This window comes from Thamnophis sirtalis, unplaced genomic scaffold (genome assembly GCF_051295495.1).
Source record: "Thamnophis sirtalis isolate CommonGarterSnake01/CBP01778 unplaced genomic scaffold, rThaSir2_p1.2 scaffold_7, whole genome shotgun sequence".
Taxonomy (NCBI): Eukaryota; Metazoa; Chordata; class Lepidosauria; order Squamata; family Natricidae; genus Thamnophis; species Thamnophis sirtalis.
The window spans coordinates 96872643-96889833 of record NW_028261387.1 but is presented as its reverse complement, the minus strand read 5'-3'; the positions used below and the strand labels follow the sequence as shown (position 1 = coordinate 96889833).

General features: G+C 58.6%; 1 protein-coding gene across 2 annotated transcripts in view; it reads right to left on the bottom strand.

Moving 5' to 3' along the window:
* Positions 1-17191, bottom strand: part of SLC12A5 (solute carrier family 12 member 5) — a 65700-nt gene that overhangs the window by 27135 nt on the left and 21374 nt on the right. Inside the window, exon 1 of one of the 2 annotated variants that reach the window (XM_087720716.1) lies at positions 16482-16891. The exons of the other annotated variant lie outside the window; for it this stretch is intronic. Coding sequence (XP_087576842.1) covers positions 16482-16686 — 205 coding nt within the window. The 5' untranslated portion in view covers positions 16687-16891. Of the gene's footprint in view, positions 1-16481; positions 16892-17191 lie in introns of those variants that run through there. 2 annotated transcript variants of the gene reach the window in all.

The following is a 17191-nucleotide window of genomic DNA, read 5'->3' as shown; positions in this document are numbered from 1 at the left end:
TGGTGGCCTCGTCCACAACCCGGCCGTGTTCCTGAGCCCCCACCCCTCCCCCTTCTCTGCCTTCACTGTTAAGTGACCAAGTACCTAGGCTGCTCTGGGTATTTATTTTGGACATCTGTGGAAGTTCTCAGCCGCCCAGGCCATGGTTTTATTTATTTTATTTATTTTTATTTTCCCTTTATTTGTATGCCGCCCTTTTCCCTGGGGGGACTCAGGGCGGCTCACAGTTCAAAAAAGGGGGGGGAAGGACAAACAATTTCTAACATAAAGACAATACATCATTATTAAAAACACAACAGTCACACAATTCGAGTGGTGTTAGAATCTTAACCCCGGGCCAGCCGGGACAGCCAGATCTTTAGGGCGGCGCGGAAGGACTGGAGGGTGGTGAGGGTCCGAATCTTGTCCCAAAGGTGCTTTTTTGAAAGAAACAGAGTCCAGTTGCCTCCTGGAAAAGCCCCTTTGGGACCCCCACGGCCTGGGTGGCTGAGAATCTCCACAGACTTTTAGCTGTACAATTTGGGATGAAGACCCTTGGAAAGTTGTGGGAGCAGGAACGGATTTCCAGAAAATCTGCAGACTACAGAAACCATTGGCACCACTCGGGTAACCCTGAGGACACAGATAAACCCCCAGCTGGCCTTAGAGGTTTAACAGATTAACAGAGTTGGAAGGGACCTAGTAGGTCATCTAGTCCAGTGTTTCTCAACCTTGGCCACTTGAAGATGTCCGGACTTCAACTCCCAGAATTCCCCAGCCAGCATTCGCTGGCTGGGGAATTCTGGGAGTTGAAGTCCGGACATCTTCAAGTGGCCAAGGTTGAGAAACACTGATCTAGTCCAACTCCCCCATCCAAGCAGGAGACCCTAAACCATTTCTGACTGATGGCAGACCAGTTTCTTCTTGAAAGTCTCCAGTGATGAAGGTCCCAGAACCTCTCCAGGCAACGTCGGTTCCATTGGCTGATGGCTGTCAGAACATTTCTCCTTTTTCCTAGGTTAAATAACCCTCTCAAAGGAGGCAAATGACCAGCTGTCTGCAAGCAATGTACACCCGTCCCTTCCCCTCCATCCGGTCAGAGCTGAAGAAGCTTCTTGGATGAGAAGCGAAACGTCTTCCAAGAAAACAAAAGAAGGAAGTCCTGTTGGAAAAAAAGCACCTTTGGGACGTTTATTTTGGAGGTTTCTTATTGTTTTCAAATGTTTTTTCTTCTTGGGTTGTGGATGTTTTGAACTGTGAGCCGTCCAGAGTCCTTGATCGGGATGGGAGGTTGTGCAAATCCAATCAAAGCGCCAGAGCTCCCTGCGCCTGCCTGACACGGCTGCCTTTCCCCCTCCTTGCTTCCCCCTCCTGCAGCCCCCGTGTCCCTGGCTGTGTGCGCAGGGAAGTGGGGCGCACAGTCTGGGGGTCCTTTGTGTTGCTTGCGGCAGGGGATTCTCTCCCGCATTTCTCCCCCCCAAGCCTCCCTCTGCTTTCAGCTTCCTCAGCCCTTATGTCCCGTGTTCCTGCGCCCTTCGGCTGCTCACCGTCAATGCGTTGAAGGAAGGACGGACATTTGTGTCATATTGTTATTCTCCGGATACATCCGCAACCCTCCTCCCCCCAAGCCAGGCTGGGGCTGTTGTGTTTTTTTGGAGTCTTATGCAAAACACAGAAGGGGGGGGGAGGCAATGCTCAGAAATAACAGGCCTGAAATCTAATTCCCTTCGATTCGGTCATTGCCTGGGAATTAATTTGCCCTGCAAAGTCCAGCTTCAACGGTGGGCTATGGGGAGAGGCTGAATCCTGAACTTCCCTGTCAACTTCTGCTAGGTTTAAAGGTCAGTTTAGCAGGAGGCATTTTGGGGATGAGCTGCTCCTCGGTGTCCGAAGCGGCTGCCAAACTGGTGACTCGGGGTGGGATGAGGGGGCATCCCCACAACCCCTTCCACCCCTTCCATCTCTCTCCGAATTCTGCAGGCCTTTGGCCTCTTACAAGAGTCCCTCCTTGCAACAGGCCACATACGACCTACAGATCCTCTACCTCCTCTCTCCCTCCCTCCCTCCCTCCCTCTCTCTCTCTCTCTCTCTGTAAAATTCTTCAACCAATTTCTCATATTTAGAAGAGACATTTTTGCTTTTTTTTAAAAAAAATGCCTTCCCGTCAGTCTCAATTCTTGGCGGCTGCTTGGATTCGTCCCTGCAGTTCTTTTGGCTTTTTGGAAGTGGTTCCCCACTTCCTCCTTCCCAGGGCTGAGAGAAAGGGCCTGGCCCCCAGCTGGCCTTCCACCTAAGGCAGGCCGCAGGACTAGAACCCAGCACCTCCCAATTTCTGGCCCAGAGCTGGAACCCCAATACAACCGCCCGCCTCTGCTTGTTCTGGTGATTCAATATCTACACATAATTTGCAACCGTTTGCCCAATTTCCCTCATTAAGCAGTAAGTACCTGAGTCCTTGAGATATTAATTTCCAAATCCCTCTTCTTTGTTGCATCATACAGTCTGTCCTCAGCTGCAAAACTTTCCCCGGCATTATCTATATAAAACCCACTTGGCTTTTAGTATAAGACGACCTTTCGCACAAATGGACTCGAGGGTCTTTCTTTCGGAGGAGCCCAGGCGGGGGCAGGTGTGACAGATGAAGACGCACATTTGTGCCCCTCCCCACAAATATCCCTGGTTCCTTTGCCCATAAAGAGCTGAAAGTACCGAGGGGATTTCACACATCATCCAATCTCTCTCCCCGCCTACGGTTGGGCCGTTGGCTAAGCATTCAATCGCGCTGAAGCTTTGCTGCCATCCTGCGCCGCATCGGCCACGTCCAGCAAGCAGCCTCCGATGCCGTATTACTGCCAAGCCCATCCCATAACTCAAGCTCCTTCGTTTTATCCCAGGCCTCATCTGGCCCTATCAGTGGATGCTGCGTTTTCTTTCTCACATCCATCTGGACCGTGTGTCACCCGAGTTACGGGAAGGCAGGCAACAGTGCGCTGACCTGCAACCTGGATCTTTGGAGGCGATCCTGGCTTGAATAAAATCAGGCCAGGGGCTTAGGGCTTTGGATGGCGCTTGTGACGCAGGGCCCAAAATGCACGCAAACTGAGCGGTCTGGCCATCGTTGGCAGGAAGGCGGCAAGGGGCACGGGTGCAGGGAAGGCTAGCACGTCAGGCGATACCAAGGATGCCCACTAATACTGACAGAGGTTGGGGCCATGCAGCCTTTCTGATCTGAAGTGTTCTGCCCTGAAGCACATCTGTCGGCCACTCCTTAAAGCAGCTTCAGGAAAAGCCACAGCCTGTTGTACGAAAGAGCGGTTTGCACCCCCAGCACACACACGGCGGCCCCCGTTAAGAGATGGAGGCCATTAAAGGCGGCCCAATCATTTACTGGATTATGGCGGAGCAATATTTAGCCCTGACCTTTCCAATCTGATCAGCCCATCAAGTCATCATTTGAATTAAATGGCCCAATCCAGACCATCAATTCTGGGAACAGCTGCTTCCTCCCTGGTTCTCCTTCATTCGCACCTCTCCCCTTCTGTACCCCAAGAGGATTGTAGGGAACTCCCGGTGCCTGGGGCTGGCCACTGCTTCCCTCCCAGATCTTCTGGTGGAAAACCTCCTTTCTCCTCCGCCGAGGACCACGGGAAGCTCTCCCCACCGGGGTTCTCAGCAACTGGCCTCCCACTGTACAAGGGTTCAGCCACGGAGCCCCCGTTTTCTTGGCATCTTCACTTGCCACCGAGTTGGTTCTCCCCTTAGTGGGTCAGCTTCCCTCCTGCCCATACAGCCCGCCTGCGATGGACTCTCTCACTGGCCAGAGTGATTCTCCCAGGACGCTCAGCGTCACCAAGCCACCATTTCCTGCTTCCCATGAGGGCCACTCCCGCTCTGGGCCCTTGGTGGGAGGGGCATTTCCTTCAATTGGTGGTTCTCAGCCTTTTCTCCACCACGGACCTCCTTTAAGTACCTTTTGAGGCCACGGATCCCCAAAATGTAACTCAAAATTTAAGTCATAACATTTCTTCAAGCCTTCATGGACCCCCTGTGATAACATCATGCACTTCCCAGGGGTCCCTGGACCGCAGGTTGAGCAGCACTGCCTTAAATCCTTTCTAAAGTTCGTATCAGACTCCACCCGTGGTTGTCAGTGGTCTTCACAAACTCTGGCCCGTGGCTCAGGGCCTTCCCTAACCGAAGGCATCCGCCTCTCCTTCGCCCAGGTGAGGAAGAGGCTGGCTTGGCCACTGTCACTGTTGCTCTTGATTGACAGCCCATCCGATGCCGTGGCTAAGGCCCGGGGCTTTCAGGAGCAAAAGGGCCAGGATTGGAGGCCCCTCTCAGCCTCAGAAGCTCCTGGGTGACATTCGGCCATGGCCCCCCACAGCCATTGCAACCCCTGGATGATTCCCAGCTGGTCCCTCTCTTTTCTCTGAGCTCAACCTCCTCCACCTTCCCGTTATGGGGAAAAACAGGCCTTAGACACGTCCAGGTACGGAATAAAAATTCTAAATTTACCCGGACAATAATCTCATTGGCCTATCATTCCAGGATGGATGTCATTAAAAACCAACAAACATGAAAATGGTTTTATACGGCGCACTTCCTAGTGGTCTCAGGTGGGCAATGCCTGGACTGAGTGGCTGTTTGCGAAGTAAACAAGGTTCAGGAGAAAAGCACCTGCCATCCTGGACGCTCACTGATCCTGAAGTATTTTCGGAACCGTTGGGCCGGAGAGGACGGCTGCCAATGGCCGAATGCTCCTCGGGCTGAGCAGAGCAGGCACCACGCTCTGCTTTGCTTTATGGCGGCATCTATTTATGAAATCAGCCGGTCTCCAGAAAGCCTGACCTATTTCTCCAGGGGCTTCGAAAGAACTCAGAGGATTTTGTCTCAGTCGGATTTATGGCTGCCATAAGTCCTCACGGTGGCCATGCACAAAGGCTTCCTCCTTTGCCCAACCCGGGATTAAGCCACCTCCATGCCGGACTTGCCCAGCGCCCTTCCCCGTCCTCGGTGCCCGGACCCCAGGAGCGCCGCCAAGGAGGAGCCAGGCCCACTGAAGCCTGAACCGGGGCTGGTGATGAATGTCCCTCTTCCAGCTCTGTAAAGGGGGGGGGGGCTGCCTGGGGAGTGCGCTGCCTAATGGGCCTCCTGGCCTATAAATCACCGGCATAAGGCCAGGATGGGGAGAGGCTCCTTCGCAGCTGGACTCCTTCCTTGAGGAAGCTGGCGCCGCTTGAAAGGCCACGCAGCACCCGGGAAGCTCACCGGGTAAAGCCTGCTATTAAGAGGAGAAGGTTGTCCTGTACGCTCCAGAGCAACGGAGGCACCACTCAGAATAGTAAAAACTGCAAGAGGGGATAAAAATAGGAAAATGATTTTAAGTTGGCTAAACAGACTTCATGTTTCACCGCTGTTCCAGTTAATGATATCGCTTTGCCGAGTTCTAACTCTCGATCTCTGTGGGCCTTCATTTAATTAGGATCCCACTTGAACAGCCCGGATGCCTGTCAATAAAGCCGCCTGTGACAAAAGGGACAATCGATCCGAAGGGAGTCGCTCTGCTCTCAGGGAGCGGAATTGGCAAGCGGATTTGGGAGGCGAAGGGGGAGGTTCGAACAAAAGGACCAAAACGTGCGTCAGGAGGAGGGAGCTGTTATGGGTTGCTATGGGTGCGAGTTGAAGTCGGAAGGAATCCAGGGGTTGCTGTTCTGGTTGTTGGTTGCAGGTTACCCACAACCGAGTGGTGACAACGGGAGAGCCAGAAAGGAGAGTCTGGAGGAAGCTCTGAAATGCTCTGAAGGAAGGAGATTTGGGGAGGGGGGCTCTCTTCTGGCGCAGGGCCTGAGCGGCTGGGTGGGGAGGAGGGGAGAGAAGGCCGAAAAAGCAGCTGAGCCCTTCCAAGACCCAGGAAGGCACGAGAAGGCTGTGGATGATGGACATCTCCGAGGAAAAAGGCCGGCTCCCGATTCCTGCCTGCGCATGGCATCGGAAGGGCCGTCAATCTGAAAGGGGGATGATTCATCTGGTTGTTCCTGATGAAAGGCCGAGGGGATGCGTGGCAGAGGGAAGCGGGATCGGAGGCTCCGAACGGGAAAGGGACCTTCCTTGGCAGTAATATCAAGATTGTCACTTGGGAGAAAAGGAAGGCGGAAGACCAGGAAAGAGGGAATGCAGAAGGATTGTAGGGAATGGAGGGATGAATCCTACGGGTTCTCCCAGGGAATGAAGGGGGCATAAGAGGACGTAGAACCGCCTGGGGGAAAAGCAACCAGACTCACAGCGACATCATGCAGTTAGGATAAAGTGGGGGGGGGGGCAGAAAGGAGCCAAAGAGCCACTGGTGGAGCAAGCGGGCCAGGCGAGCATTGCTGCAGAAAGGAGGATGGGAGAAGCGATTGCATAATATGGACGGAAGGAAAAACACCGTTGCCCAGGATCTTGCCGAAGAGACCGAGGCGCTTTGGACGGAATAAAAGGAGACCCGCATCTCAATGCAGGGAGACGAGGCGGGTTTGAACCCAGAGAAAGGCACGGAGGTCTTTCTTTCAGCTGATTTCTTTCCTGTTATCTCGGGCCTTTAATTTGGGGGCTTCAATGTTTACTATTTTTTCCCTGCAGTCTGCGTAACCTTGTTTACCCCAAAGGAGGAATATGCACATGCTGGATGCAGACGCCTTTGATTTTAAGATGTGGCTTATTTTGGTCAGGTTGGAAGTAAGCATTTACGTCACAGGCAGCCAAGAAAACGAACAAGTGGATCGCTGAATAAACCAACATTCTCATTTGAGGTGCAAAAGCTGCAGTCATCCTACTTCAAACAAATGAAGTGACGAAGAGGCCTGAAGGCTGGAAAGGTGGAAGGGAAGAAGACCACCAGCGGAGGGGGAAGGGGGGGCAGTTACAGGCAATGGGGGAACCCTGGGGGGAGCAGAAGGAGCAGGTTGGGAGAGATCATCAGGGAAAAGTCAATCTTTCTGCTTGCTAGGAGTCAACATTCAACCATTCAAATACCAACCAATTAATCGATCGATTGATTGTTCCATTTATGTGGCCCGCAACAGTCTGTCAAGGGGGGGGCATGATACCCCAGAGGTTAAAGACATTGGGCTGGCCAGCTGGAAAGATGGGGTTCAAGACCCAAGCGCCACAGGATAGGGTGAATGCCCGTTACTTGCCGCAGCTCCTGCCCACCTGGCAGTTTGAAAACACACCATGCGAATAGATAAATAGGTAGCCCTTTGGAAGGAAGGAAACAGTTTTCCATGCACTTTTGGTGTAGACCATGCTGGCCACATGACCAGGGAAAATGCCTTCAGACTACGCTGGCTTCCATGGCCGAGAAATGGAGATGAGCAGCACCCGCAGACAGAGCCGGAAACAACCAGGGAGGGAAACCGGAGCCTTCGCCTGGCCTGAAGGAGGAGTTTCACTTCCTTCCCAGAATGGGCTCCGTTTTGAGATCAACATTTCTGGCCACTTTAAAGCAATGTAGTTTTAAGGCTTCCAGGAAAGGCGCAATTGTGCCACAAACACTCAGTTCACGTCACCCATGTGCCTGGGCTCACAGAGTCCTGAATCTGCCCTCCATAGACAGACACACAGGAGACCCAGAAGCTCCCAGGAAGGAAGGGAAGGGAAGCGCGTTCACACACAGAGGCCCAACCAGGGGAAGCAGCTGGACCTGCCAATTGGGCCCCAGCGCCCGGCCACCTCTCTGCATCTGGGATGCCGGAGACCCCAGCAGCCATCCTACGGTATCCCCCCCCCCCGTGGAGATATCAGACTAAGAAGGGCCCCTCTCCAGGAAATGGCCGCCTGAGGGGCTCCCCTCTGCCCACCCAGAGGAGCCTGTGACTCCCGAGGTCACGGAGGGACCCCAGAGCAACACCTGAACGACTGGCTTGGCATCGGTAATGCCCAGGAGGAGGAAACGGGCAGGGCAAGACCTCCACATGGATCAAGGGCACCTCCACCAGCAGCCTCCAAAACGGTTTGCCCTGAAGGGGAGGAAGCCCGCAGGGTGGGCACCATTGGCTCTGGGTGAAGAGGCTGGCAGGAGCAGCTGCCACCAGCAGCAGGTCTGCCTAAGACCACCTCCCTCTGGAGCGGCTGATGTGGCACTTTTTGAAGGTTGTGGGTCTGCTCCCCCATTCACAGGCCCAGGCAGGAAGGGTCACGGATGGCCAGGTGCAGGAGCTCATCCCCGTCCTGGCGCACCCCCGGCCAGAGTCTTTCCACCACTGCCCAAGCAGCTGAGGAGCAAGGCGGGCAGGGGCCCCCCATCAGTTGCCCATCCTTGCTGTCCCTCCAGCCGGCTGGAAAATGCAGCATTGCCTTCTGGGAACCAAACCGGCCTCCCAGGTCAACGGAGGGGCTCAGAAAGCTGCCAGGAGGCGGACTGGGGAGCCAGGACCCCTGACCAGCCCTGCAGAGAAGAAAAGGAGACCACCCAGAAAACGCACCTATACGTGTACACACACACACACACAAACACACACAGACACACAAACACCCCTCTGTCCAAGATACACCACTCCAGCCTCAGGACAGCGCCCCCCCCCAATGAAAGGAGCCCTTGCCCCGTGTCTTGCCAGCAACCACCAGAGGCAGCCCCCCCCTCTGCATCCCCCCTTCCAGGGCTCCCCAGAGCTTCCCCCGTTTTCCCCAGGCCAGAAGCGCCCGGTGACCCCGCGGCGGAGAGCGGCTAAGGCCCCTCCGCTCCCGGGCGCGGCTGAGAGCGAGACCCGATCGCCCGCCAATCCCACTTCGGTCGGCCCGCCGCTCCGGCAGCCGCGGAGGAGCCCACGGGCCGGGCGTCCCCCGCGAATGGAGAGCCACCCGACCGGGCGCCCTCCCCACGCTGCCCCGAGCACGCGCCGAAGGAAGAAGCGACGCCTCGGCCACCCTCTCGGCCATCGCCCCGGCCGGACCCGCCGGAAGGCAGCTAGGCGGGCGGGGGGCGCGGAACCCGACAGGCCGCGCTCCCCCCGGCCCTGGGTCGGTTTCCCTGGCAACCCAGCCCGGCGCCCAACGAGGCTTATGTAAGCCGCCAGCTGCCGCCTCCCCCTCCCCTCCCCGAAAGCCCCTCCGCCGCTGCAGCGTCTGGGCCGGGCCGGGAGTGGCGGGCGTGCAGCGGCCGGCTGGGCTTGAGCGACGGCCCGGCTCCCTCCGATGGGAGCCCCCCCCCCGCCTTGCTGCTTCTTTACCGGTTGCTTCGGCTCCTTCCTTCGCCCCCCCCCCCGAGAAGCAGGTTGGCTGGGGGCGCTCCCCGCTGGACAGTCCCCGAGACCCCGCAGCACAGGACGCCCCCAAAGAGCAGCCCCCAGGAGCCCCCTAGCCCCGCCCTGCCAGCTGGATTGCAGAAGTGGGGGCCCCTTACTTACAAGAGGTGGGGAGGGGGGCGGGGGAGGCAGAGAGTGCAGGGAGGCCTCAGCGTAGCCCCCCTTCTTTCTTTAGTGACCCTTCGCAGCGGCAGCGGCCCTGAGCGAAGCCCGGTCCTCACCCTTGGCCATCAGCCTGGGCTGGTGACAGCTTCCGTGTCCTGGGGCCACGTGGCCACCGTGTCCAGTTGGCTTCCCAGGGAGCAAAATCAATGGGGGAAGCCAGATTCTCTTAATGACCATGTGATTTGCTTAACAACTGCAAAACAATCCTGTTTGTAAATCAAGGACTCTCTGTGTGCTGGTTCTCTCTCTTCCTCTTTCTCTCCTAATTCTCTCTCATTCTCTTTCTCTCCTCTCTCTCTCTCCTAATTCTCATTCTGTTTCTCTTTCTCCTCTCTCTCTCTCTCTCTTCCGCTCTCTCTCTTTCTCTCCTATCTCTCTCTCCTAATTCTCATTCTCTCTCTTTCTCCCTCTTTCTCATTCTTTTTCTCTCTCTCCTAATTCTCTCGCTCTCTTCCCCGCTCCTGAATATTCCGTGCTCCATGGCTTTAAAAGAACCGGGCTCTGATGCGGAGCCAAGGAGGGATCCGGACCCCCAGTCCAGCAGGGACCAAGGGGCCCTTCCAAATCTGCTCCATTGCCTGCCCCCCCCCCTGTGTTCAGGTAGGGAGCATTTGGGCTTAGCCTGCTTTATAGTCTTGTATTTGGCTTAGTATAATTTATAGTTTATCCTCTAATATTGGAAGCCCCCCCAGAGTTACTGTGTAGCAAGATGGGCAGCTAATGAATTTTGCAAATGAAATAATAACAATGGTAATAATGTGTGAGTGTCCCCTAGCAAGACTCCCGTGCCAAGCCAAGGTCCAGGGGTCCCTTCTCCAAGCAAGGGGACCAGCGTCTCTCCCGTGTCCCCCCAGGCCCAGCTACTGCCATCCCCCCACACCTCTGAAGCCAATCAAAGCCCCATCAGGCCCAGCCAGGGAGAGGAGGGGCCAAGGGTCGGCTTCAAAGGACAGAAGAGGCACCTGTGAGGGGGTGAGAGGGGGGGGTCTCTCAGGGGACCTCCTGGGTTCAAGCCCCCCTCAGGAGCCTTTACCTGAGCTCCATGCAGCTCAAATTCCTCTCCTGTGTAGCAATTGGGGACGGAGGGACAGCAAAGCTTTCTCAGCCAAGCAAGGCAAGATGCCCCTCACAGACGGGCGCTGGGGGCTTCCCTGCTGTGAGCAGACCCCAAAGGAGGCTTCTCCCGGCCACTGCATGGAAACTGCCCCAGTTAAATCTCCAGCCTGAAGAGACTCTGTGAAAGGCGTACACTGGAGCGGGCCCTGGCACAGCTGCCAGGCTCAGAGGGCGCGATGAGGGTCCCTGTCCTAAGGGAGGCGCTGTGTGGGAGTTTGTCCGGAATGATGTAGGGCTTCCTGCTCGAACAGGGGGTTGGACTAGAGGACCTCCAAGGTCCCTTCCGACTGTTATTCTGTGATTCAGAACACGTCCAGGACGTGGCACAGGCGGCAAATTAGCCCTGGGTGGGCTGCCATGGAGGCCTCGGCGCTGCCCCCTTGCCTCATCGTCTGTCACCAAGACGGCCACTGCCAGTGACTGGCGCAGCCTTAAAGGGACGGGCAGCGGATGGCCTCTGGGTGCCACGGCCCCAGCAGAGTGGATCTGCTTCTGGCCACCCTGAGCACCCTGAGCTGCTCTGCCCAGGTAGCCCCAGGGGAAGTGGACGGGCCTTCCCCCCACTTCACCCCCCTGGAGGGAGGCAGTTGTGCAAGAACAGGATGCCCTTCGTGCCCCCAGCAGGCGGAGGGAACTGGCATGGGCACCTGGAGCTTTGGGGCAGGGTTCTCCAGCTGTGCCAATTCCCAGAATCCCCTGGGGCTCCTGGGGGAAAAGGCAGAGGAAGCGGCTGCTGTGGAAGGGCCAATGGAGCCAAAGCGCCCTCAGTCCCCCCTCCATTCCCGGCAGAAGCGGCTCCGGTGGCCCCCCTGGGGAGGGGAGGGGCAGAGCCATCGGCAGGAGTTGGGTGCTGCAGCCCGCGGAGTCTAAAGAGCAGAGCCCCTTGCCTGGTGTAGCCTGGCCTACCTCGAAGGGCTGACGTGCCGGAAACTCTGACCCTGCCTCCTGGAATAAGAGAGGCCAGTCCTGCTCCTCCTCCTGGTGGGTCAGGCCTTCGGACACCCCCTTGCGCTTTCCTTTCCCAAGCCCCCCCCTCCGCCCCCCCCATGCAGAACCTGCCAGTCCTCCCTCCTTTCCCCTCCCCCACTGCTGAAACCTGTCAAGATCTTTTTGCATCTCTTTAAATGCCCCCCCCCCTTTGAGTCATCCCTTCCACTCCCTCCAGCAGGGCTGCTCTTGTGGCTCCCCCCCCCCAACGCTCTGGGCTCAGCCTCCTTCGCCTGGACCGGAGGAAGGCCGATCCCGGGGCTGGCTCTGCTCTGGCAGCAGAGGGGGCACAGCAGCCTCCCCCCGCCTCCCAGCATTCAGGCCTCTTATTGCAGTTGGGTGAGGGGGGGGTCACAGTCCTGCAAGGGCTGAGCATGAGAAAGCCCCCCCCCCAAGACTAGCCCAGCAATGGGGAAGCAGGAGACTCCTTCCCCACACACTGTGTCTGTCAGGGCTCCCTAGAGCAGCCTTCTCCCTCCCCAGAAGCCCCATGGCATATCCCCCCCCCCCATTCCCATCAGGTCCTTGGTCCGGATGCCCAGGGTGGAGGTCCAGGATCCAGAGGGGCCCAGGGGAGCAGCAGGTGTCTGGCATGCTAGGAATGGATGGGGCCCTTGGGGGCCATTGTGAGGGGCGTGGGGGATGGGCAGGCGGTTTCCAGCAGACTGAGGCAGGGCAGACGGGGGGGGGCACGGAGTCAGCAGGCCGGGCATCTCTCAGCTGCAGCCTTGAGCGTCTCTTCATTCCAGGTTCTGGGAGAGTTCCCCTCCCTCCCTCCCTCCCTCCCTCCCCAGGGATCACTCAACAAGAACCGGCCTTTTAATTTTCTGCGGTGGCTGGCAAGGCTGCCCATGGGCTGCTGGCAGGAGAGAGAGCGGGCCCAGCGCGAAGAAGAAGATCCAATCATCCCCACACCGGGAGGGAGGGAGGGGGGGCAGAGTCAATAGCTGGAGCAGCCGCCAGCCAGGTTCCTGGCTCCACAGGAGGACTGACCCACAGCGCCCTCTCCAAAACACGCCTGCTGCTCAGCTGGGCCCCCCAACCAGAGACTCCCCCTCCCTTGCCCCGCTTGGAAGCCAGAAGGATCCAGGTCTTCCTGCTCAGAGCACATACAGGCCAGGGTGGGTGGTCCCCCTCCCCTCCATAGCCCAGCCTCCTGCAGGGCCAGCTGAGGTGACCAGCGTTTGACCCAGGCACAGGGGCCAGCCAGGAATCGGCTGTAAGAGTCCCCGGAGTGCTCTGTCCACTCTCCCTGTCCAGCTTCATGCCCCCTAAGTGCCAGGCCCCCGGCTCTTGCCTGCTCCCTGATCACTACTCTGGCTAGGCAGCCCACCCAGGGCACCCCCTCCTCTGCCCCTCTGGCCCCTTGATGGAGGCTGAGGCCTCTGGAGCCAAGAGTGGGCCGCAGCTGCCCCAAAGGCCAACCCAGGGGGAGGGAATCACGGGAAGTCTTAATGCCGCTTTATAAGGCCTTGGTGAGGTGGTCATTCTTGGACTCCTGCATCCAGTTTTGATCACCAAAATATAAAAGAGACGTTGAGACTCTGGAAAGAGTGCAGAGAAGAGCAACAAAGATGATTAGGGGGCTGGAGGCTAAAACATACGAAGAACGGTTGCAGGAACTGGGGATGTCTAGATCAGTGTTTCTCAACCTTGACAACTTGAAGTCCTGGGGACTTCAACTCCCAGAATCCCCCAGCCAGCATAGCTGGCTGGGGAATTCTGGGAGCTGAAGTCCCCAGGACTTCAAGTTGCCAAGGTTGAGAAACACTGGTCTAGATTAATGAAAAGAAGGACTAGGGGAGACATGATGGAAGTCTTCCAATATCTCAGGGGTTGCCACAAAGAAGAGGGAGTCAAGCTATTCGCCAAAGCACCCAAAAGCAGGACAAAAAACCAACCAAGGGCCGAAGCAACCTGGGACTAGGAGGGATTTCCTGACAGTGGGAAGAATCGGGGGGAAGGGCTTCCCTCCAAAGGTTGTGGGGGCTCCATCACTGGAGGCTTCCAAGAAGAGATTTCCCAGGATGGCTTAGGGTCTCCTGCTTGGGTGGGGGATTGGACTAAGGGGCCACAAACGTCCCTCCTTCCACCGACCTCCTGCTCAGGCACCTGCAGTGTCAACAGAGGAGCAAGGGATCTCCCCCACCCCCAGATCCCAGGACGGATCAGGCTCCCAGCTTGGTCTCAGATGGCTCCCCCATCGCATCCTGGAGCAGGGGCCTCGGATGGAGGGGAGTCAGGGAATCCAAAAGGGGAAGGACTCCCTTGGCTGTGGATGACGGTCACATGTGGCCCCTGGAGGGAGTTGGGCCCAGAGCCCGGCTGTCGCTGTGCAATCCCCCCCCCCACCGGAAAGAAAGGCTCCCTGGTCTTGAAAGGGTGGGGAGGGCCCGGCAGAGGCCTGCAGGAAGCAGCCGTGGGGAAGGGGGCTGAGGGCTCCTGCTTGGGGGTCTTGATTTGGGGCCGCCGAAGGGAGCCAGCACTGCAGAGCGAAGCTGCTGCTGCTCCTTCCATGCCAGGCTGCCGTCCCGCCGCTGGTAGGCATTTGCCTGGCACTGGGAGGAGACAGCCGGCCTGTCAAGCCCCTTCAGGACCCCCCACTCTGAGGAGCAGCAGGCTTTGTGGGTGGGTGAATTATACTTCCTGGCGGCCCTTTAGTCATCACTTCACTTGCCAATCAAATCTGTCATGTTTTATATGTTCATTGCTTTTGATTAAAAAAAAGACACGCCATGAAAATCACCAGCCTGGGTGTCACAGAAACTTCGGCGTCATGAGTGGAACTGCAGCTCCCCCCCCCCACCATTAAAGCCTTGCAGTGCTAACAGCTCAGAAACCCCCAAGGCCACAAACTGCTCTCCCAGCCTTCACCCACCCGGTCCATGTGCCCATCTCCCCCAGACCCTGCTTCTTTAATCTAGCGACTGTGCCAAGGCGGAAAGACACGGAAACGGCAGTGGAAGCTCTTGCCCCCAACCCGGCCTTGTCTTGCCAGGGCCCACCATGCCAAGGGGCCAGCTGTGGTTCGGCCTCCAACACACCTGCGGCTCCCTCCGCTTCCAGCTTTGGGGAAGGTGAGGGCACAGAGGCCTCCGCTTCCCTTTGGGATCCCCTGTCCGAGGAACCATGAAATCTCCCCCCCCTCAATCACCTGGCCTCCATCTTGGAGGCACCTGACCTACATTCAGCCAGAGATTTCCCCCACAGCTCCACACGGTTCTCCAGTAATTGTATCCCATATTTTAGATCAATTAAAGACGTCTTAAAATAAACCTGATTATAGTACTCTAAACTGCTTTATTCCCTTTCCCTGCTTCATGGCAACCCCAGACTGGGAACGTGGGTTCCCACAGGTGGCCCTCAGGGAGGCTCCGAGGAGCTTTGGGTAGGGGGGATCCTGTATGGGGACCCAGTCAGTCCTGCTGCTCAGTTGGACCAAGCACCCCGGGGCCCTCCTGGCAAACGATGCTGGGCAGACTTTTGGGATGGCAAAGACTTCTGCAGAAGAAAACCCCGCACCTCAGTTCCCCAGAATATGCTCCTCCCAAGGGGGGAGGGGGACCTGTGACCCATGCCGAATACATCTGCCCTTGGACTTCCCTCTCCTGTGGCTGTGGGGTCTGGAGAAATGCACCCCCACCCTTTGCTCAGAGAACTGCCAGTTCCAGGACGTCCCTTGCCAAATGCCACCGAGGAGAGCTGAACCTCGGCTGCGGAGCCCTTTCCCCAGGGCTGCCCAAATACTCTTCCACCACGTCTAGCCAGGCAAAGCCAGGGGGCAGCAAGACACCAGCTGGGCAGACCAGCCCCATCTCAGCAGGACCTGGGGGGCTGGTTGAGTCTGAGGAAGAGATGGGAGGGAGCAAGGCAAGGAGACGGTTCTGCGCAACGCTCACTCTCGCCCCCCCCACGAGGCTCCTGCAGCGCTTCCTCCCCAGGTCCGTGGCCAGCAGCCCCTTCCCCTCTGCAAGGGGGGAGGCTCCACGAGGGAGGGCAGAACAGCCCCACCAACCCTCTTCCCAACTGCAGGGGGAAAGGGGGGGGCGGTTGGAGATGGCATCTGCCTTGGCTCATGCCATCCCACACATTCCCTGTAGACACGCAGGGCCCAGGATCCCCAGCGCCCTGGCCTTTTTCTCTGCTCATCTGGGCTGGCACCGGGCAGGGGGCAGTCGTCCAAATCCCAGCCATCCAGAGGGCAGCTGCACAATTGGCTGCCCTTCTCCCGTGGATGCCATTGCCAGGGCAGCGGGGGGGGGGGGGGGGAGGTGGGAGCCGCAGCAGGGGGCCGGGTTCAAATGTTTTGCTTCTGGACAGCGCAGCTCAACTGGCGCTGCGCTGGGTCTGCAGCAAAGGATCCGTCCCTGAAGGCAGGGAGAGGGCAGCCCGCCCGCCAATGCCCGGCAGCGCAGGCTCAAAGGCCGCGGGAGAAGGAGCGCCGCATTCTGGGCCGGAGAGATGGGGGGGGTCCCTCCGTGGCGCAGAAGCGACCCCCAGCAGCTCGCCCAGCGCGGAAGTTGAGCGCCAGGGAGCGAAAAGCGCCCGGCGCATCCGCAGCGGGGGCGGCGCCTTCCAGAGGGCCACGGGGGCTTCGCGCGGAGCCGGGGTCCATAGCGGCGCCTGCCCAGCCGCCCTGGCAGGGGCAAGGGGGCTTCGGGGCAGCCCAGTCCCCGCCGCTCCCTCGCCAAAATGTATCCCTCGCCAGTTGCCACCATTTCCCGGCGGGCGGGCGGGCGGGCGGCACGAGCTCGGAGGATGCCAGCCTGGACGGCGGCCGCATTCCAGCACCCTGGACAGCGGCAGAGGCCGCGCGGCCGCCAGCGCTCCGCCGATAAAAATAGCCGCGCCGCCCTCCGGCTCCGCTCCAGCCGCCGCCGCCGCCGCACATGGCCCGCGCGGGCGAGGCGAGCGGGGCGCAGATCCGGGCTGCCCGGGCGCTCTTACCTTGGCTCGCCCCCCCCTCGCCGTCCTCGCCGTCCGTCAGGTTGTTGAGCATGGCGCAGCTCGGCTCGCCCCGGCTGCCGGCTGCCGGTCCGGAGGCTTCTCCGCGTGCTCCGCTGCAGTGCAGAGCAGAGCCGTCCCCTCCGCCGCCGCCGCCGCCGCTGCTGCTGTCACCGCCGCCGCTCAGCCCCTTCACTTCATCGTGCATTCAGGAGACATCTCTCCGTGGGTTGGGGAGGGGGCGCAGATCGGGGGCGCAGCAGTGCAAGCGAGCCGGCCGAGGAGGGGCGAGGAGCGTCCACGAAGCCACGCAGCACCTCCGAGGGCAGCGCAGCTCTGAGCCAGCGGCAGAAGAATTAGGGCATCTGGGGGCTGGCACTGCGGCGCTCCCCCGCAATCCGCCTGCGCTGATGCAGTCTCGTCTGGGGCCGCCTGCTCCTCCCCTCCCCTCCTTCACCCCCCCCCCAGACAGTGGAGTGGAATTTGGGGGAAGAGAGCTGGGGACCAATTCTACCCCTTCGTCCCTCTGGGCATTCAGACGCTCCTTGCCGTCTCTGGGTCACCCCAGCAGGCAGGAATGGTGCAAGGCAGGAGCTGGCAGGTAAGCCCCCTCCCCCACCTGCGAACTACACACCGGTTTGGTGGAGGAGGCACCTCTCCAGGACCCCCCCCCCAAGAATGCTGTTCTCCTAGCATGCAGAGCAAGTGACCAC